This window comes from Epinephelus lanceolatus, chromosome 7, assembly GCF_041903045.1.
Source record: "Epinephelus lanceolatus isolate andai-2023 chromosome 7, ASM4190304v1, whole genome shotgun sequence".
NCBI classification, from domain to species: domain Eukaryota; kingdom Metazoa; phylum Chordata; class Actinopteri; order Perciformes; family Serranidae; genus Epinephelus; species Epinephelus lanceolatus.
Window position 1 is genome coordinate 39,053,062 of NC_135740.1, and position 23,185 is coordinate 39,076,246.

At 39.9% G+C, this 23,185-nt stretch overlaps 1 protein-coding gene across 2 annotated transcripts in view; it reads left to right on the forward strand.

Moving 5' to 3' along the window:
• The window catches only part of tapt1a (transmembrane anterior posterior transformation 1a), a 37,499-nt gene extending 16,692 nt beyond the window's left edge, over positions 1-20,807 (forward strand). The window contains exons 7-15 of one of the 2 annotated variants that reach the window (XM_033633221.2): positions 125-222; positions 528-597; positions 2,394-2,474; positions 5,024-5,133; positions 5,287-5,346; positions 5,452-5,520; positions 5,716-5,792; positions 7,919-8,088; positions 19,718-20,807. In XM_033633221.2, coding sequence (XP_033489112.1) covers positions 125-222; positions 528-597; positions 2,394-2,474; positions 5,024-5,133; positions 5,287-5,346; positions 5,452-5,520; positions 5,716-5,792; positions 7,919-8,088; positions 19,718-20,022 — 1,040 coding nt within the window. In that variant the 3' untranslated portion in view covers positions 20,023-20,807. The remainder of the gene's footprint in view (positions 1-124; positions 223-527; positions 598-2,393; positions 2,475-5,023; positions 5,134-5,286; positions 5,347-5,451; positions 5,521-5,715; positions 5,793-7,918; positions 8,089-19,717) is intronic. The other variant, XM_033633222.2, reaches the window with a different exon arrangement.
• Positions 20,808-23,185: the final 2,378 nt, after the last annotated feature.

The following is a 23,185-nucleotide window of genomic DNA, read 5'->3' on the forward strand; positions in this document are numbered from 1 at the left end:
CCACACTTCAAAAGATCCAACCTTATCCCTTAAAGATGCATCCTTTTTATTACTTTTTAATGAAGTGATATTCAGTGCTGGAATTCTTTTACATCAGTTATTCTCCTGAGTTTCTGTTGCTCAGTCCTCCATGCCATCCTCATCATGGTCCAGGCCTCCACCCTCAATGTTGCCTTCAACTCGCACAACAAGTCCCTGCTCACCATCATGATGTCCAACAATGTAAGTGCACACACATACACACTCATGCAGATAAGCATTTGTATTCAACCCAACAGATAGTTGTACACAACAATCTCCCTGATGTGATTGTTTAAGCAGCTGCACTCAGAACAAATATATGCACACATTCTACATTTTACTTAAATAATTTGCATGCAGATGTATCCCAGAAAAAATCAACGTGGCACGTTGGTGATGAAACGTTAATGTCACAGCTGCAACATGATGCCTTGTTTTGTAATTTCTGGATTATAAATGCTGCTGAATGCTTTTCTTTCTTTCTTCTTCTGTTGTCTCAAACACAGTTTGTGGAGATCAAAGGAAGTGTGTTCAAGAAATTTGAGAAGAACAACTTATTCCAAATGTCCAACAGTGGTAAGATATTCAATGTCCTATCAGAGATCACACACTTAATACTGAATTTAATGTATTGAAAAGATCAAGAGAGCCAAAGACATAATTTACACGCTTTAATTTGTTTCCAGAACTGGTCAAATAATTGGATTCTGCATTGTTTAACTTCTTGTGTGATGTGAGAGAGAGAGAGAGAGCGCCTCACTGTCTTTAAGATCTGTGATTATCATTTGTTCCACGAGCACTTTACTGCTGCTGAGTGAACAAAAGGGAAAGCTTCCTACAATCAAGTATTCTTTGTAAGCTCTGATCTTCCTCTTCAGAAGAACTGTCAATGATAAAACAAAAATCTGAATTGTAACTTATCTGTTGAGACCTTTTTTCCCCCTCTAGTATCTTTTTAAATCAAGTCCCTTGGTTGTAGAGCTGCAACAGTCAGTCGATTAATCATTAAATAGAAAGTGAATCATTAACTGTTTTGCTAATTAAGACATCTTTCAAGTTAAAAAGGTCGAAGAGTTGTCGGTACAGCTTCTCAGTTGTGAAGATTTTCTGCTTTTCTCTTGTTTTATATCATAATTTAATATATTCATGTTGTGTTCTGTAGTTGGGCAAAACAAGTCATTTGAAGACCTCATACTGTTAAAAATGAATTTTCTCCTTTTGAAAAGCCAATTTTGAGCGAATCATGAAGATAAAACATTTGCTTTTGTCTGTTTCTGTTGGACAGATGTACACTATGACCCAGTCTAGAGTTTAAGTAAAATGTTAAGCATGAAACTGTGGTGCAAAAACATTAAAACCAAGACACAACTGAAGTAAAATAGTTGAATTCTCTTATTTTAATACAAGCCCTTTGTGCCTCTACTCACTCGGATTTGTTAGTCAGAAAACAGAGATATTAAATGTACTGTGCATTTCCCTTTTGATCCCCCTGAGGCAGCATGTTTTTATCTCAGTCACTCTTGTTGTATACTAATGACGGCAGAAGACAATAAGCCTTAATCAGCTGCCATTTCCCTCTCGCTGTTTACTCACATCATGGAAGATTGGAGCTGAGTGTGTTCCTAACTAGCGTGGTGTAATCAGCTCAGATAATGGCACGCTAAACTTTTACATCTGTGTCTTTAAATCATAGTAGATGGATGTTTGTAGCATGCTATACTGTGGCAGGACTGAAAGACACTGTAGCTGTAAATGTGCTACTGTAATGAGTCTTTTTTTTAGTAAAGTGCTATACATTAAAACTGACAGATCTCATATAGTGAGATGAATTGGCGCTGTGATCTACTGGTCCATCTACGTCCCAACCCTCACCTATGGTCATGAGTTCTGGGTAGTGACCAGATTGAGATCGCGGATACAAGCGACCAAAATTAGTTTCCTCCGTGGGGTGGCTGGGCTCAGCCTTAGAGATAGGGTGAGGAGCTCGGACATCCAGAGGGAGCTCGGAGTAAAGCCGTAGCTCCTTTGCGCTGAAAGGGGTCAGTTGAGGTGGTTCGGGCACCTAATCAGGATGCCTACTGGGTGCCTCCTGTTAGAGGTGTGTTGGACACGTCCCACTGGTAGGAGGCCCTGGGGCAGACCCAGAACACGCTGGAGGGATTACATATCTCATGGAAATATGATGACGGAGAAGTGGATGAAAATGAATGGATGGAGATCTCATATAACACAAGCTGCTTTAACACAAAAATGCAGTATGAGAACAGCACATGTTGGTGAAGTCAACATAACTGCAGTTGTGTGTTAAATGTTGATGCTTACTAACCAAGTTGTTCCAGAGTTGAGACAAATCTGTTTATTTTGTCCTGCAGATATCAAGGAGCGGTTCACCAGCTATGTTCTCCTGCTCATCGTTTGTCTCAGGAACATGGAGCAGTTCTCATGGAACCCAGGTAATCATCTGTTCCTCAACAAACTGCAGTTTGAGAGAATCTTTCTGCTGTCATAGTCGATGCAAACACAGCCATAGTGTGTGTGTTTCAAAAGCTGAATACATAAAAACTGGCTACATGTTAGAGGTTACATTTCCACCCTTGCACAGCGGTCAGTGTTTGTCACGGTATAAATCCAGAGAAATATGCTGAGCAGCTTTTTTTGCTGCTGTTTTGGTGTTGTTTGACCCCATGCAACACCTTGGGGATCTTCTCACTCCCAGCAAACCGTGAATGAGACGGAGCAGAGTGAAGGATGAGAGCTGGGTGTTTCTGTGTGACAGCCGTCTGAAAACACTCAGCTCCTCATGTCAGTCTCAAAGCCAGACACACAGTGGATGACAGACGTGGCCTGTCAGCTGAAATCATAACAGTGATGTGCTAATACTAGCAGAGCGACGGCCTTCTGTTGCTATAGGTATACAAATCAGAAGTCTCCACTAATTTACTTATCTTCCACGGAGCATTAATGGTGCCTGCTCTTCTTTGTTTACATCATACAGAACCAAAGCACCTGCTCTCACCTAATCATCTGCTAAACACTTTATCATAGTTAAAATGGACTAAATGAGAACTGAAGGCTCATTAAGAATTTATTTATTTTGTAAACAGCAAGAAGCCACAGGGTCGTATATAACGAAGACTGCGTATGGATTGTGATGGTAAAGAAATATATGTACAGCATCTGCAAACTTGTGCATTGAATTGTGTGAGTAATTATATGACTTAAAGCTGCACTAATCAATATATTTGTTTTAATGATATTTTAAATGACTGTCTCCGTGTTTAGACTGCAGGCATATAAGATTCTTTTTTCACTCGCACGTCTCATGCAACAGATCCGCTCTCATTTTAATCTATGCTGCTGTCTGCACCGGCTCTGTGCTGGCTCACGTCTCAGCTGCGTCTCACAGGCGTAAACACAACCTAAAGCGTTTATCAATGCTTGAAGTCTATTTTTTGACAATACACAAAAGTGCGAGGTTGACGTCCGATAAAATGTCACTGAATAAATGTGTTTATCTACCTTTTGCATTCTACGTGGAGCAGAGTCTGCTGTCTCTGAACAGAGCCAGAGAACAGCACACTTTGCTCCAGTTTGTTATCCTACTCTTCCTTCACTACTGTCCAGCAGTTGGGAGACAAGGGATCAATCAATCAATCAATCAATCAATCAATCAATTTTATTTATAAAGCCCAATATCACAAATCACAATTTGCCTCACAGGGCTTTACAGCATACAACATCCCTCTGTCCTTATGACCCTCGCAGCGGATAAGGAAAAACTCCCCAAAAAAACCCCCTTTAACGGGGAAAAAAACGGTAGAAACCTCAGGAAGAGCAACTGAGGAGGGATCCCTCTTCCAGGACGGACAGACGTGCAATAGATGTCATACCGAACAGATCAGCATAATAAATTAACAGTAATCCGCATGACACAATGAGACAGAGAGAGAGACAGAGAGAGAGATGCAGGTAATGACAGTAGGTTACAACAACATTATTGAAAGTAATAATGGGGACTTCTTGGGTATTGAGGAGCTGTAGTGGTTATTCATGGGCAAACTGTAACCATCACTGAACATTTACTGCCACTACTGCACACTGCACAGAGAATTTGGTTGCTCGATGCTTTGAATTTGTGGACAAGACCAAACTGGAATAGACATAGTGAATGCTGTCGTTACACTAGCTTAACACTGGCATGGGGATTATTTGATGGCAGTTGCTCATAGTTATGAACTGACAAAGAGTTATCACCATAGGCTATATGAAATAATGGCCGTAGCTACCGTGAGGTCACTCATTGGTTTGTGGACTCCCGTTTTAAAGCCTTAAGTTTGGCATTTTGGCCGTCGTCATCGTAGTTTTTTGGAGACAGAAGTGACCATATGTGGATGGGAGGGTGGATCTGACACACAGACTGTAGCAACGCCTCGCAGGCAGCTTGTCACTCAAAGCAGGCCCTCCCTCAAATATGCATTATAAAGAGCTATGTAAAAATTCACCCAACATACAGTTGTCATGCATGTTGAAATTAACTATAGAGATGATTTTTTTTTTTTTTTTTTTTTTTGCTGTAATTTGGCATTTTAACGTGGGGGTCTCTGAGGATTGACTCACTTCTGGAGCCAGCCTCCAGTGGCCATTGAAGGAACTGCAGTTTTAGGCACTTTGGCATAGGCTTCTTTTTCAGGCTCTGTTATTATCACCCAATTTTGCAATTCCTCTCTGCTCTATTAATTATTTTAGTGTGTCTCAGCTCACTGTTTTGTTTTTCAGCCCTCAACTTTACTGTCTCATTTTATCAGTTGGCGGGGAGTAAAAATGGAGCTAAAAGCAGAGTCAGTGGACAGAGAACAAGACTGCTAATTAATGCTAATGTGACTTTGTATGCTGGATGTGAAATAAAAAGTCAGCAACATCCAGGGAAGGATTCCTCTTAAATTAGATTAAAATTATTTACATATAACACATAAAGTCTCATGTGCCATTTTTCTCCCCTCAGACCACCTGTGGGTGTTGTTCCCCGACGTCTTCATGGTCGTCACCTCTGAAGTTGCTGTTGACGTTATTAAACATGCTTTCATCACCAAATTCAATGACATCACTGCAGATGTAAGAGCCAAACCTGATGTTCATTATTTCTAAAACAGCCTCGCAGTTACACAGTATGTGTGTATTATAATACTGTGTATGTGGTCCGTTTATCTTTCCTAATTAAGACTTGTTTGTTGGCACACTCCGTTATTGTTCGTGTCTCTCTCCCAGGTGTACAGCGAGTACAGAGCCAGCTTGGCTTTCGATCTCGTCAGCAGTCGACAGAAGAATGTAAGCAGCTTCTCATTATACTTACATAAACAGCATCGAGCCTACGCAGCAAATCGATGCAGTTTTGTGGAGTGCTGTAATGTGTGCTTGTCTGTCACTGTGTAGGCTTATACAGACTACAGTGACTCAGTGGCCCGGAGGATGGGCTTCATCCCTCTGCCTTTGGCCGTTCTGGTAAGAGACGCTGCACTCTGTTGTTATTCAGGCACAAACACCAGAAGAGAGTTAGTCATCGGCACATAACATTAGCCAGAACTTCCTACAGACTTGTACGTAATACCACTGGCTGATGGTGCTCACCATGTTTTAAAATCCATAATTATTTTCCACCACAGAGTCCATTTATTCTGCCTTTTAATGTTTTAACAGCTGATCCGTGTGGTGATGAGTTCAGTGAAGGTGCAGGGAGCTCTTTCATACACGTGTGTGTTCCTCTTTTATCTCGGGTAAGTCTGTTATACATTACTAATGTTATGTCATGATTATGTTTCCATGTTACATTTATTGTGGATGGCTTTGCCAAGCATCCAGAATTGATGGGAGCTTTAAAGCCTCATGTTGCTGTACTTGTTACACTGAACGTGGCATTTTAATTTTACATATACTGCATGTATTTTAATCTGACTGTAAAAATGTAGCTCAAGAGGAGATTTAAAGTCTGAAACTGATTTCAGTTGTTCATGCACATTAATCTGGTGATAAGATATGTTGTTATTCCCTCTTCTTATTGATATTCAGAGTTAAACCATTTAAAATTGAGGTCAAAGTCTATATTTCCATATTATTTTTATCTTAACGCTGAATTCATTAATCCATTTATCAGTGCATATGTAAATGTTTACATTATATGTTTAACTGTAGTGTGTTAAATGTGCACAGAGACTCCCATGTGCTGTATACAGACATGCATGCAGAGTCACACTAACACATGCGGCCACTGTCATAAACACACAGTGAGATTCAGAGACACACACAGTTACATAAGTATCACCACTGTGCCCTCACGTTCTCCTTGTGCAGAGCTGCTGATTGCCTCGCTCACTCTCATTTGCTGGATCCTGTTGGGCTCGTACCATTGAAGAGTTTCCCTCAGGGTGAAGAATACAATGTTGTCATCTCTAGTGCCATCTCTGGCCTCCCCCACCCCCTGATTTAAAAATAACTCTGGCTCGAACAGGCCGCTGTGCCTTGGCAAAGACTCAGCCATGCTGACACGCTCTCAGTCCGAAACACCCTGTCACAGCGAGCAGTGGTCCACAGACCCAAATGTGTCTGTCTCTCTCATATCACCGTGTCAGAGGTTGGGCCCTATAGCAGAACCGAGAAACACACAAGGATGGTCAACATCAACATCCTGGTGTCAGTGGTGTGATGTGAACCAGATGGTTGAAGAAATTCATTATAGCTGCGGCTCAAGACTGCTCTGTGATAACTCTGCCACATCCCAACACCAGATAACAGCAAGAAAAATGGAGTAGACTAAAATCATAAACCTCATTATTTTTCTATTTATTCTCATCTAAATCTAAACTTCATCGTGGTGCTGAATCCATCAGCTAAACTGACAATTAAACTCAAGTTGCTGAAAGAATTCTTAAATACATCAGCTGCCAAAACCAAAAGCAAATATACTAATGTGAAATGTGAAAGAAACAGTATTATTTCACAAATTAAACTGCCATCAACAAATACAAACAATTGTACATCAGAAGAATGCTTTGTCATGATTTTATTATTTAGTTATTCATCCAGCAAAGTCAGTTTAAAGGTAAACTACTGTATGCAGGAATCGTCAGTTGTCAGTCAACAAAACATTCAAACTTGGCTCCTCCTGTTTGCACTGCATCTAAGTACACTGCAAAATTATGGTACTATTAAAAGAACATTACATTTGTTGTCACAGAAAAGCCAAAACTTAAGCAAGCTAACTTAGCTAACCGCTGGCACTTACCTTTCCAACAGAAAACAGGCCAACTCCACTCTTCATCCTCATCCTCTCTTTCAGTGCTTGCCAGCTAAAGTGAAAGCCAACCCCAGATTCACTCTCGTTTTGGAACGAGCTTTGTCCGCTTGGCGTTTCACCTGCTATATTTGTGTTTTTACGCCCCTGTGTCTTTGATTTTTGTAGCTTTTTCTTGGGTGCCTGCTGCTTACGATCCAAGACCTGGTTGCTACACGGCAACACAGCAAAATAAGATAAAAAATACAGGCAGAGGGCAGAATCTCTGCAGATACATACACCGCCACACACTTCTAGTAGTGAAGTGAAGACTGAAAGTGTGCTCAAAAATTATAATAATTCTGAATAATTTTCTTTTCTTTTTTTTCAGTTTGTGGGACATTTCTTACCAAGTTGCTCATTGCTCTCTCCTATTTTTTTGAAAGACATTGCACCAATTTGCTCAAGGTTTAAAGGTTTAAATACTTGCAAAAGGCATCTGAAAGCAGCACAAGAAAACTGATGTTCAAAGGGTTAAGAAATATGTTTTGTTTTGTTTTGAGAAATAGTTTTTGATCTACTTCTTCCAGTCAGATAAACACCCCTCTAAACAGCAACCCTCTCCCTGTTTAGGCTGGTTACACTGAAAGTGTTGAACAGTATTGTGCTGCTGGGGAAGTCGTGTGTTTACGTCAAGAGAGCCAACATGGAGGACAAACTGTTCGAGAGACCCTCCACTGCTCCATCCTCCTCTGGGAAAAGCCCCAGCAAAGCTGACCAGGCCAGATGTCCAACACCTTCAGGTAAACTACTTACTGATTATCTTGTAAACATCATGAATGTCTTTTTTAAAAAGGCTACGTGTTTGTATTGATTACGTTTCTATAAATTAACATTAAACACTAGGTTCCATAAACAGCCGACGGACACAGTGAGAGACTAAGTTGTTAATGTAGTGGGGCATTTAGCAGCTAAAGAGACCAATATTTTCCTCAGGAGTTGGTGGAGACCAAAAACAGAGCTAAAAGAGAGTGAATGTTGGACTAACATTCATCAGGAGAACACAAACATGACTCCAAATGGATGATTACGTCGCTCAGTAAAGGATGGGTGTATAAAAATGCAACTATTTGCCAACAAGTAAACATATTAACTTAAATAGTGATGATATGTCAATGTTGTTCGCGGCTTGTCTCTGCTGCCCCCACATGGCCAACAAAATAAGTTGTTGCAGGTTTAAATTAACATATTTAGGATTTTTCTCATCACTTCTATCAGAGCAAAAGTGGAAGTTTATTGGAAAAGAGGAACACAGATTGACCCATTTATAATTTTCCTAGTATCTTTACAAAATTATTCAACCATCTCCGCTTGATAACCCTCCGTCCTCACTAATTACACTAAGTGGAACTATCAGGACTCCTACAATCCAGCAAACCAGAAACAGTCCTGTTATATTTCAGTTTTTGAATATAGGTACATTTGGATATAACCTTTTTTCTTTGTTCTGGCCAGCACTCAAATGATCAGCTTGGCACTCAGTAATGAACAATACTAAATTAAATAATATCCTGATTATATAAGTCTCTTTACATGTCTAGCTGTTAACTCAAGACCTCAAGCCATCTATTTGAATAAATATATTTTTTAACCAATATCCAACAATAAACGTCGGCACATTAGACACTGAGAGTTTATTGTGCACTCACATCTTCAGCATGAAATATTCATCGAGCTTGCAGGAGCCCTCAGCTGAGGTCATTATGCAGTGTGAACATGACACTTTGATTTTGGATCCAAATACAGAAAATGCAGCACAGACATGTTAAAAAAACAGTACTTCAGTTTTTGCAGCTGCTGTACAAGCAGTGACAGAGAATATATCACATGTTTGTTTTGAATCTCACAAAAGCTTTTAATCACAGACCATCAGCTTGAAATATATCACAGATTTTGGAGGTTGCATCCTATTTTGAACATATGAAAAGACCTGTGAGAGCATCCTGGTGGTTCTCAGGAATAGATATCTAGTAAATGAGATGTCCTGGGATTTAATCTTTCTTATGAATAATATGCATGCTGCTCTCTGCCTCCCACTCGATTGCTGATCTTCGCTGTATCTCTATACTTTGACATACTGTGTCTAATAAAACAGTAATGTCTTATAATGATATTTAAAAACAAACACACAGAGGAAACAAAGCTCTGTTGTTGTTTATATCTCACACTAAAGTGGAAAACACTAATTTATATTCCAAATCATGTGTTTGTCTGTTGCATGCAGCACAGTTTACCAAACTCTCCTCACCTTAGAGAAGAATCATGTTTATATTAACATTTTTAAGCATTCAGCTGACATTTTAATTTACATTTTGGGCAATTAGCTGACACTTAGATTTACATTTTAGGCATTTAGCTGACACGTATCCAGACAGATTTGTCAGCAGGTAGGAGCTCAGTGTCCAGCTTCAGGCAGCAGATGGAAACATCCTGTGTGTGGTGCTGAAATTAAACTTGTGACCCTTCAGTTGTAGAAACTACCTGAGTATCAGGCTATAAGTTGTTAGATGTAGAGTTTGATTCAAAAGCATTTAGAGGTTAAAACAAGTCAATGTGATGTCCAAGAAACTAATCAAGCAACCTTGTATGAGTCTTCAAAATGGCAAACCTCACACTCACTCTTTGCATTGTGGTTAAAGTACAGTATACTGTCATGAAGTCTTGTGTGTATAGCTGCAAGTAACAGTATTTTTTATGATCAATCTGCCACATATTTTGTCTATAAAATGTAAAAAAAAATATGCATATTCTAATTGTTTTATAGAAACAGACACAAAAACTTAAAGATTGTCGGTTTATATTTATATTAGACAAAGAAAAGCTGCAACTCTTCACATTTGAGGAGCTGAAACTAGCAAATGTTCATCATTTTGACTAATTGATTAATCTACTAATAGACCAAAACTGGCACCACTTGTATGCATTTGATCAGTGATCAATAATGTGGCACCAAAGCGCAGTTCAGACCAAAGATTCGCGACAAGACGAGTTGAAACAGCCAACTACTTGTAATGCGCCGTTCTGCAACGTTCTACAAACCCTGCAGTTCACACCAATGCAACTTAATGAGACGGTGTATCATCTCTGTGCAACAACTCTCTGTACTTCTGTACTGATTTTCAGCTTTTCAGACTTATTTTGTGGAGTATAATTTGTGGCTTCTTAAAATGTGAATGAGGATAGTGAGATACTGGCTACAGTTGCATTTGTAGTAGTGGTGAAATGGTGAAAAACAGAAACAAAACGAGCATCAGACGGACTGTATTCATAATAAATACACCACACTAATATCCGTTATATTGGAGGGGCAAAATAAGCAGCAGCGACCCACCGTCTGACACCGGCACACTGTGAGGATGGAAACAGAGGGCTCGGCAGGTACGCAGCAAGCGAACACGCCGTCTGTGGTCATTTTGACTTGACCAGCCGATTTCACTATAAGCTGATTGGCTGTTTAAACAGGTGACAAGCTTTTCGTTCTAAGACCAGCTGCCGATGATCTGACCAGCTGAGTTGCAGGTGACACCATCAGCCGGCTTGAGTCGAGCTCAGACCGACTAGTTCACACCGCTGCAACTTTTCTCCAACGTTCTAAATGGTTTCGCCTCATCGCAAATCATTTGTCTGAACTGGCCTTAAGGGACAGTTCACCCCAAATTTAAAAATACATATTTTCCTCCTACCTGTAGTGCTGTTTATCATTTATTAGATTGTTTTGGTGTGAGTTGCAGATTGTTGCATTTGTAAAACTCAACATGAAATTCTGTCCAGAAATCATGAGTCAGTTACTCGAGATAAACCGCAGACCTTGTTGTGAGCAATTTTCTTTCCTACGAACTACCAACTGTATCACTGGGCAGGAGGAAGCAAGCATCTTAGTTCAATACTTATATACTACATAGCATCAGAGAGCTAGCTAATGTTACAGCTCAGGAGGATCTCATTAATGTTTACATCTTGCGCTGTCAGGAGCATGAGTAGATGTACACGTCCTTCTGTGTGGTGATGCGGTTGGTGGGTGCAGTTTGGTAGCTAAGAAAGCTGACACCACAAGCCTAGTGCCATATAGTTCTGTTATATCGGAAAGAGGGCAGACATCTCTACGACCAATATCTCCAACACTCAGCAACTCACACCAAAACAATCAAAATTGATAAACAGTGCTACAGGTAAGAGGAAAATATGTATTTTTGATATTAGGGTGAACTGTCCCCTCAAATTATGGTTTGACAGTTTGAGCTTTGGCTGTAGCACTTCCTTCAGGCCAATGAATTTAATTAGTCTAGACTCCAAAATGGGTCATACCTCCAAAATTGTATCAGCAGTACTTGAAATTATTATTTTAATACAGTTAAATCAAATCACAAAGTTACTTTTTTGTAAGGATAGTTGTTGCTATATAGCAAGGGTTGTTTACAGCACACACAACCTTATGGAAGATCGAGCCCTTCTGTGATAAGAGATCCAGATTAATTGATTATTTAAATGGAATTGTCATTTTTTTTATGCACAAATACAAAAAGTTACCTGGCTCCTGGTTCTCAGTCCTGAGGATTTGCAGGTCTTATGTGATAGTAAATTGAATATATCTGTCAAGAAACTAATATGCCTTTTCATCAATAATAAAAGTAATTGTTAGTTGTCGCTGTAGCAGACTTGAGAGGCATTGACGTGCCAAAACTCATCCCATATGACAAATATCAACAACTAAACAAACCCTCATTCTAACATTCAAATATTTACATATGAATATCCTCATTAAAATTCATGTATATATCTTGACACACTGTTAAACAGGCCCTGTACCTCAGGACACACACACACTCGCGTACGATCAGACACACAGATTTGGAGGTGGCAGTATCTCCCTGTCATCCGCAGCCAAATCCCTGCAGATCTTTTCTCCCATGTGCCACAGACCTGCCTGCTGCTCTGAGCCAGGAGCTTTAAAATGACAAAGATCCTGATGGTGCATCATGTCATATCAAACATCAAAGCTCCTACCAGCGCTTGTGTTTCAAACGAATCTGGTTTCTCAGAAAGCAGCTGCTACAAGGCTTAAGGCGGCATGCTCCGACATATAGAGTATAATAATAACTACTTTGAGGTTGTGGGAAATTAATGTGAGTCTCCTTCTGCTTCCCACACATTTAGCTGCTGGGATTTCAACCAGCTACCTCTCTTTTCTAACATTACGCTACTTTGGCGTGCGCCTGGAGCTTTACCTGCTGCCCCAGTGGATTCACTGCACAATTATGTTCATCTGCACGTCTTTGTCTTTACAATGATCGGGATTCACGTAACATTAGATATGCCATCTGTCTATACTGCATGTTTTTGTCCAGAGGGCAGAAACGGGTAATGAGCGGTTTCACATCAGCCATTTCAAGCCCCATATGGTAGTTAACTTTTATTAAAGCTCACATATCTTCCAGAGAAAAAGTGGAGATCTATGTGTTTCTGCACTGGCTTGAATAATGTTTCCGCCAAATCTTTTGTAATGTGCACCCTTAAGGACTCTACGGCATACTTTATTTACACATGTACATGATAAAACCCAGATAGAGAGGGTTGTAATTAAAAGAAAAACAACCAATGTCAGCCTCACACCAAATTACTTTTAGAATGGTTTCACTGTCGCAGACAAATTTACAAAGTTGGGATAAAATCAGGAGAGTTTACCTCAGTTGTGTGCACTCCCTTAAAGCCACAGTGTGTAGGAATTTCTCCCGTCTAACGTTGAAATCATATATTGCATTCAAACAGATAGCGCACTCTAGCGCCTCACTGTTTCAAACACGTATTGCAACAACTGTAGTCGCTGTGTACCAAAAAGCTATGATAACAATGATGAAACCATGTCATCCGATACTACATGGAGTATTCATTCAGGCTCCTACACAGACACACGCGACGCAAGTTGACAAACCCCCTCCTCACCATGCTGGCTGTGTTTACAACGTAGGACTGTTGGGGCGGATGTAAATTGAAACAAACCAATCACGTCTTGTCCTTTGACAACTGACAAGTGGCTCAACCTCACACGCCTCATCCCTCTCCTTGCAACACAGCGCCACTAACAGCTGTTAGCCGCTGTTAGTGGCCAGCGCCGCTACTACCCCGGCACTACTGCAGCATAACAAAGTCCCACTCTTTGAGCATAATGCAGGATCATGTATTATGCAGCATCACGGGAGACGGAATCCTCGTCGCCAAGAAGGCGCAAAAGGGAGTCAAAAAGGCAACATGACTGGCGATTGCATTACCATTCTCCTTCAGCAGCTCTCTCTACCTGGGAAAGGCTACCCCGATGTGGACCCTCATTTTTTTAATTCACCAGTCACGTTGCCTTTTCTATTCCCATTTGTGCTTTCTTGGCGACGAGGATTCCGTCTCCCATGATGCTGCATATGCATGATCCTGCATTATGCTCAAAGAGTGGGACTTTGTTTCAAATTTGCCAGGGTAGTAGCGAAGCGCCTCTTGCTCCTCTCCTTCGGCTCCTCAGTCACGCAGTGCTGGCCTGGCTCTCAACGAAAACGCCGAAGGCGGGGCTGTATCTCCCTTGCTGGCGGATGTATTCTCAAGATGGCGAAACATTATGGAACCCCACAGACGACTTACCTGCACAATGTACAAGCAAATCCGAAATTCTCCTTTTACAAGAATAAGTCAGATTATCGGTGGAGGTAATAGTACACCAGTGATGACATATTTATGAATGCAGACATCAATTTTTGCCAATAAACAACTGAAAATGTTACACAATGTCCCTTTAAGGCCCAAACATACTCGGGCGGAACGGACTCCGTGAGGAATGTCCGCAGTCATTCGGGTTTTCATAGTCGAGAGCACTTCCGCGTTGTAGTTTCCTGTAAAAATGTCTGTGAAAAATCCCCGCGATGTGAAAAATACATGCCAAGCAGTCACTGGTGCGCGGAGCAGAGTCCGCGTGGTCGTAAAATCTGAGCTTTGCGCGCACAGGGCTTGCAGACGTCCACTTTGAGTCCATGCGGGCCTCCGTGGAGTCCGTTCCGCCCGAGTATGTTCGGGCCTTTAGTCTTGATCGTTCGGTGTAAGGTGGTAATAAAACCCTGTCTGAGCGTTTGTTTATCTTGATGTCCCAGTAAAATCCAACATGTTTAATACCGTACCGTGTCATACTGCACTGTGTCATACCATATCATATCATATCGTATTATAGCGTAGCGCAACATATCGTATCGTATCATATCGTATCATATTGCATCACATTGTATTTTAGCCTGGCTCATGAAATACTGAAATTCAATTACATGATCATTGTCAATAACCAACAGTTACACTCTCTCCAACACCAGGGAGCAGCAACCAGGTAGATAGTCAACATGGAGGGGACCAACTCAGGGGAGGCACACGAACATGAACAAGTCTTGGTTCTCTTGCGTTGTAGAAAAGTAGGAAAAATTAGTGGAGTTGTTGAGTGAACTAAAGTCGGTGTTCAGTTCATCATGTATCTGATCCACCATCTGGCACTTATTTTAGTAAGAAATATTATTATTTTTTAAAATGTTCACCTCTTGTTCCCATGATCTCCTCTGACTAAAATATTGCAGCTAACCAACAGAGGCTGGTCGCGAGTTGAGGTGACATATCCAAATTGTAAAGTTTGTACGTAAGTACAGTTTAGCTTCTGGATTATATTGACACCGAATTGACAAGAATACTGTCGACATATGATGCCTTTCATCTTGTGTTTCTAGAGTGTGCAACACTTAGGAATTGTTAATATGTCACATTTCATAAAGAGCTTGGCGTAAAATTTTCCACCAGGAGCAGGATGGGAAATAATCTCAAAAGTAATCTAGTTGTAGTCTTGCAAATAATGACCCTGCAAGATCCCCACTCTTTGCAAAATTTGTCTTTGGATGTGAGAGGGTGTTGGACTTTAGTCTTTTAAAAGTATTTTCAGAGTCTTTTCAAATTCTTCTAAAGTATTGTAAATAAATATCAAGCATAAAATATCTTCTGCTTACAAAACCTGCACTAAATGATTGCTTTTGGCCAATTTGGGAAAGCAAAATGAGCTAAAAAAACAACAATGGCATGCTAATATGACCTTTTAAAACTGATATGGTTAGTGTGTTTGTAAATAGTTGCCCATTTACACTTCCAGAAATATATATTAGCATTTATTTTGCATCATATCTCAGTCAATTTACATCCTTTTAGCTCTGTTGAGTCTCCACTAACTGCTAAGAAACATATCTTGCTCTTAAGCTGCTGAAGTAAATACAAAGTAAAACCAAAGCAACAAGCTGAAAGATGCTAAAATGCTCTGCTCTGTAGAGGACAGAAGGTTCGAGTAGCTGATTTCATATTGCACATAGTTTAGTAACATTGTTGATATTTAAGCACGATTGCAAGATTATGCTGAGATCAGAATACATTTTATCAGGCCAATAATGATCCTTCACTAACAAACAATGCTGGTTCTGGGATGCGTCACGACATCCAAACAAAATATGTTTAGTTCTAGATTTATTTTCTCTCTTTTTGCTGTCTTTTGGCTAGGTTGACGACTTCTATGATGTTTTCTGTCTGTGATGTTGTTAAAATAGTGAAGCTAAAGAAGAGAAATGTTGGAGTTGTAATGTGCAACACTGAAGTTGCTTTTTGAGTCAGCGATCTGACAAAGTGACCATCTCAAGAGACAGAAATATTCTGTTGTCTGATCATGGTGTTAGCAAATGGATCAAAGTTAAACTGAAGCAAAGAAAGACATAATAAGCAAAGTGATGTGTACACTTGTTTATTTATTGACTGTCAACAGGCATGATTTCATTAGAAATTTATCACCGCTGAATTATTCAGACAGAACAGAAGGTATTATAACACAGATCTTGATATTTTCTAATATTCAGTTGGCCCATAATGTCTGTTTTCATGGCCTTGATCATATTTGCAGTTTTTTTTAACGCCTTACTCAAACACTCCATATGCTCAGCGGACTGCAGTATTTCTGTACAGTAAAGTGTCGGTTCAGCTCTGTCTACAGTAAGAATTGGAAGTTAGTCGTAGCCAGATAGCCTGCGGCTGGGCTGGTTGTCTCTGTGGACGGCCTTGTTAATATCCAATGCTGCTTCACTCAGTTCTCTCTAATATGATGAATTATTCTGTTTGGTTGGTTTTTCTAATGTAATTCACTCAGTGTGCTCAAAGTTAAAAAGGCTTTGCAGTGTTTTCTCTTAACGTAATGCAGTGGAAGTTGTGATAAGAACCAACTGTGCTTCTTCAAGTTTCATGTCAGCTTTCTTTTTTGGCTATGTGTCATTATTCCCTCTCTGTGCCGCTGTGAAACTGCGCAGTCAGGTGGGTGGACGGTGGCAGGTTGAATCACTTCCTGTCACTCAAGCCAGAACACCTTCGCTTCTTCTGTTACAGGCTGAGAGTTGCTGCTCATTGACAGCTCATCTCCCTCTCCTATACTGCAACTTCTTCCTCTCCTCTCAAAATTATTTAAAGGAAATCTTTTCTTTCTCACAGCTCCTTTTGCTTTCCTGAAGCTGATTGTGTAGCTTATGACCACTTCCAATTTTGGATAGTATCCTATTCCCCTAATACTGCAGTGTTAAAGTTGTATGTTTTATATATTGCTTACAGAGAGCATCAGACAAATATGTTAAAAGAAAAATACACTTAACTGTTGTTCAGAGTTTACAAAAAACACCAAGAGGCACCTGTAAAGGTCATCAAATAACTATCTTGTTTGTTTATTCTGTATACAGACAGATGGAAAACATGATGTGTTGTTTCAGGGTATAAGCAGTAATCTTGAAGTAAAATTGAATAACTTTTAGGACCTTTTTTAAGACATACTGCAGATTTTAAGACCTGTAAAGCACTTTGAGTTCTAACCAATTACATCAGCAACAAACATGAATGTTGATTATAAGATAGCTCTAACAAAAAGTTATAATATATATATAATATATATATTACTTGCAATAAAAATTATAGTATGGTATAGTAAGGTATGTCTTTATAAAACGTCATGATATCTTTTGCTATGAAAAAAAAATAGCAAATGTCATAGTATACTATATCCCAAAAGTAAATAAACAAAACAAAAAGTCATAGTGTAGTATGTCGTCCAAAATCATGAAAAAATGGTCATAGTATAGTATGTCGTCCAAAATCATGAAAAAATGGTCATAGTATAGTATGTCGTCCAAAATCATGAAAAAATGGTCATAGTGTAGTATGTCGTCCAAAATCATGAAAAAACATCATAGTATGGTATGTTGTCCAAAATCATAAAAAAAGTCATAGTATACAGGTGCTGGTCATATAATTAGAATATCATCAAAAAGTTGATTTATTTCAGTAATTCCATTCAAAAAGTGAAACTTGTATATTATATTCATTCATTACACACAGACTGATATATTTCAAATGTTTTTTTCTTTTAATTTTGATGATTATAACTGACAACTAATGAAAATCCCAAATTCAGTATCTCAGAAAATTAGAATATTACTGAAGACCAATACAAAAAAAGGATTTTTAGAAATGTTGGCCAACTGAAAAGTATGAACATGAAAAGTATGAGCATGTACAGCACTCAATACTTAGTTGGGGCTCCTTTTGCCTGAATTACTGCAGCAATGCGGCGTGGCATGGAGTCGATCAGTCTGTGGCACTGCTCAGGTGGTATGAGAGCCCAGGTTGCTCTGATAGTGGCCTTCAGCTCTTCTGCATTGTTGGTTCTGGCGTGTCGCATCTTCCTCTTCACAATACCCCATAGATTTTCTATGGGGTTAAGGTCAGGCGAGTTTGCTGGCCAATCAAGAACAGGGATACCATGGTCCTTAAACCAGGTACTGGTAGCTTTGGCACTGGGTGCAGGTGCCAAGTCCTGTTGGAAAATGAAATCTGCATCTCCATAAAGTTGGTCAGCAGCAGGAAGCATGAAGTGCTCTAAAACTTCCTGGTAGACGGCTGCATTGACCTTGGACCTCAGAAAACACAGTGGACCAACACCAGCAGATGACATGGCACCCCAAACCATCACTGACTGTGGAAATTTTACACTGGACCTCAAGCAACGTGGATTCTGTGCCTCTCCTCTCTTCCTCCAGACTCTGGGACCTTGATTTCCAAAGGAAATGCAAAATTTATTTTCATCAGAGAACATAACTTTGGACCACTCAGCAGCAGTCCAGTCCTTTTTGTCTTTAGCCCAGGCAAGACGCTTCTGACGCTGTCTCTTGTTCAAGAGTGGCTTGACACAAGGAATGCGACAGCTGAAACCCATGTCTTGCATACGTCGGTGCGTGGTGGTTCTTGAAGCACTGACTCCAGCTGCAGTCCATTCTTTGTGAATGTCCCCCACATTTTTGAATGGGTTTTGTTTCACAATCCTCTCCAGGGTGCGGTTATCCCTATTGCTTGTACACTTTTTTCTACCTATCTTTTCCTTCCCTTCGCCTCTCTATTAATGTGCTTGGACACAGAGCTCTGTGAACAGCCAGCCTCTTTAGCAATGACCTTTTGTGTCTTGCCCTCCTTGTGCAAGGTGTCAATGGTCGTCTTTTGGACAACTGTCAAGTCAGCAGTCTTCCCCATGATTGTGTAGCCTACAGAACTAGACTGAGAGACCATTTAAAGGCCTTTGCAGGTGTTTTGAGTTAATTAGCTGATTAGAGTGTGGCACCAGGTGTCTTCAATATTGCACCTTTTCACAATATTCTAATTTTCTGAGATACTGAATTTGGGGTTTTCATTAGTTGTCAATTATAATCATCAAAATTAAAAGAAATAAACACTTGAAATATATCAGTCTGTGTGGAATGAATGTATACATTATACAAGTTTCACTTTTTGAATGGAATTACTGAAATAAATCAACTTTTTGATGATATTCTAATTATATGACCAGCACCTGTAGTGTGTCCTTAGAAACCATGAAAAAAATAGTCATGAATAGTATGTCATTTGTGCATTATGTCGTCTAAAATCATGAAAAAACGTCATATATGGTATGTCGTTAAAAAACAAACATGAAAACGTTATCCTATAATGTGTCATAAAAACGTCATAAAAAATGTCACAGTAGAATATGCCAAAAAACAACAACAAGGTGACACAATAAAAATACAAAAAAGTGGCTCAGTATAGTAGGTGATAAACACGTCATTAAAAATGTCATCATAGACCATTATCTTGTGTCGACTGAGACGGAGAACTGAATCTGCTGATTTTCTAACATGCTGCTTGTTTTAACAGTCCCTCTACACACTGACCACTGAATCAGCTGAGCAACTTCAAATTCACTCATCCACACGCTGCTTTTTCTGTCACTAAATATACGACACCCACTGTTTCTTACAGGTGAATCAAAGATGGAGCAGAACCCTGTCACAGCCTGCAGCCCACCTCCATCTTTCTCCTCATCTGTGACCACCCAGCCGACTCCCAGGACTGACTTGTTTCCTCCCCCACCCACTGACCCATCTCCTGCTGCTCCAGCTAGCCGTCCCCCAACTCCTCCACCCGAACCTGAACAAGCTGCACCTGCACTCTCCAAAGAGGAGGAGGGCGAGGCACAAGGAGCCTCTGAACTGAAGCACAGAACTCCCAAAAAAGACCTGCTGGAGATCGATCGTTTCACTATCTGTGGTAACCGCATCGACTAACCAGCAGCAGCAGCAGCAGCAGCAGCAGCAGCAGTAGCAGCAGCAGCTGATGTAGTGATTAACCACTCAGGAAAGACAGAGAGCAGTGGGCCCTTTGGTGCCGCTCTCCCGGCCAACAGCAGCAGAAAGCTGAGTATTTATTAAAGTCAGAGGCAATACAGTAAGTTATTGTGAAAATGACGTTCCTGCTGTGGTTGAAGCCTGAAGTCGAGAAGTTTGACAAAGAAAACTTCAGCTGGCTGAAAAACAGCAGGAGAAAAAGTGTGACTGTGGCAACTCAAGTCGTCTGAACTGTCGTGTGTGTGTGTGTGAGAGAGAGAGAGTGTGGAGGTGTTTGGATGGTTCAGTATTTGGAGTGAGAGTGCAGGTGTGAGAGTGTGTGTGAAACACCGTGTGTGAGAGCACAAAAGCACTTCCTGTCTGAGCAGCACTGGTACCAGAACAAGAAACTTCTCAGTTCGCTCAGCAGCCACAAAACAAACGTTCAAACTCTGATATTAAAGGTAACACCTGAATCAGTCGTCAGTGCTCCAAGTGTTTCCTTTTACACCTGATTCATTAAGGTTCTTTATATAACTCGTCAGGTGTCATCAGACATATCATCGCAATCTGCAAGAAAAACTAGCCTCTTTTTTTATACAGCAGTCTTTATAATCAGACACTAAGGTTACTTTAACAGTTTAGCTCAGATATTCAGATCTGGATTGGCTTTAAAGTGCAAAAGATGCCTGAGAGGTTCCTTCAGTAATAGACTTGAAGCGAGTGGTTCCCAACCTGAGGCTCATGACCTGCAGCAGTCAAGAAAAAACACATTTAACGTTTACAGAGATATTTTTATTTAGACTTTTCTTCTGAATTACCGTATAATTTGACCTTGTTTGGTCTCAAAAACTCTGAATATGGTCTCTGAAATTTGTGATAAGAGGTCACACACAGACAGCGATTTGTTTTAAGGGGTCACAAGACAGACAGGTTGGGAAACACAGCTCTGAGCAGTCAGACACCGCTTGCTCCATTAACTGCTCAGCTCAGAAGTCTGGACGTCGGCAGGAGGTCGTGAAGCATCATCGTACTTCCCAAATTCAGTCGATGGAGTTATGAACATGACTTTTAATTAGAGCCTTAAGTAGAACCTTTCGTTTACACAGCCAACAGATAAAGTCATTTGCAGCACACACAGCGCCTTCAGCCACTGAAGGACCTTTCATTACTGGAAGCAGTCAGCGCACGACATCACAGAAGCTGCCGGTCAAATCAAAGAGTGCTGACATTAAATCTGCTGTTTCTACAAGCCTCGCACGCAGACAGACGCCTTTCAGAGGTCCAGTTAAAACTGAAAAAACAAACCAGTAGTTGGTTAATTAAATACTGAAACATGCTGAAGATAATCTGAATTTTCTTCTTGCTTAGGAAACATTTTAAACTCAAATCATTATCTGAAATCATCTGATCTTTACAAAAGGGTGACGCATCCTCCTCTGATCCATGTCAGAAATATGGTGTTTAATTTTTCATTTCTTTCAGTCTAAAGAATGTTTGCACTGATGGACCGTATTGTCTTAAATACGACGGGTCATGTTTCTCATTAGACTCTCAAGTAATGTTCTAATGTTTACATCTTAGAAAATAGAAGCAATATTTTTGCAACAAAAGGCCTTTTTTTGCATGTGTGTTTTACATTTTGTGGACTGACTTTATTAAATTGTTTGCCATGATTGAATCTTTTATTTTACTGCAATGAAAAAATCTATAAATATGTTAACAAATCAGTTTTATCATCCAGCTTTCATTTGTCACCCACGTTTGTAACTGAGTGTTAAATATGTTATTATTAACATTATTGCAGAGTTTTACAATTCATTGTCAGGCCATACAGTTACAGCAGCCAAATATTTAATTTGTGTCCATGACTTTTGTTTTCTGATCCACAGTCGTTAAAATCAGTGAATAATGGTACGTTATGTAGCAATTTATACTGTGTGCCATCTTTGCTTTGAGTTGTTCGACAGTTCTTACAGTTAGCTGAGTAGTTTTAGCAGAATTATACATAAAAATCATTAAGAGCAAATTATTAGGGTTCAAATCCAACCAAATGCTGGTAAATTTTAAAATAATCTATTAAAGAAATCACTTCTCTTTGAGTTAATTTCCTCCTGTCACTTTTAATTTATTTACTTTTCTGCCCTGGTAATTAAACAATCTAACATATGACAATAATATATTTAAAGTTGCTCTGGCACAAACCCTCATTATGTTAAGTGGAGTATCATTTACTTTAAGCAGAGAAAAGATAAATATCTAATGTAAACACTTATCTGCTTCTATTTGATTCTGTTTTGGAGATAAAAGGTTGTTTATAATTTTCATTACCATTGTAATAAGGAGAATAGTTCTATTTTTGGAGCTGCCAGTTGTGATGTGATAATATTTTATGCGCATGAAATCTGACTCTCTTCAGTCCTTCATGTGGTTTTGTGAAACGTCTCGTCTCCACTGGCCCGAGCTCAGTCTCGTTGTGGTAGGTCAGAGAGATCGACCTGAACCTGACCGACCCACAGCTGGACCCAGCTGGGCTCCACAGAGCTAATGGAGACGAGACAAGCGTGTTCCTAGGCGAGCTGCGATGGTCCAGTACACTGCCTGCTTTGTCTCATCAGTTTGGTTCTTTATTTAATTCCTACCTCGATATTGTATGAAAATGCCCCCTTTTGGATTAATAAAAGTTTGTTTCTTAAGTGTGGTGTTTTAATTTAACACTGTGCAGTGGAATCATTGGAGGATATATGTCTGTCCTCCCTGCTGCAGTGTCTCTCTTTGTTTAGGATCTATTTTGAACCTTAGACGGTCAGCTTCCTGATTTGGAGTCACGATGAGACAAACTTCCTGCAGATGTGAAACTACAGCTAAAGTTTAAGTGAACAACACTGTCAGTGAGTTTAATTCACTTCCCCAGCTGCAGTTTGTGGGATTAATCAGATCTGTCTGGATCCTCAACAAACAGACCTCTAAATACAAACTGAATTTTTACATCTGTAAATAATTACGGAATTTATAAACTACTATGTGAAAACTACAACATGTTGTTCAGTCCAGGTGCATTCAAATATGCCTCTATTCAGTAGTTTAATATCCAGAGTCTGCCAACAGAGTCCATCATTTTCTA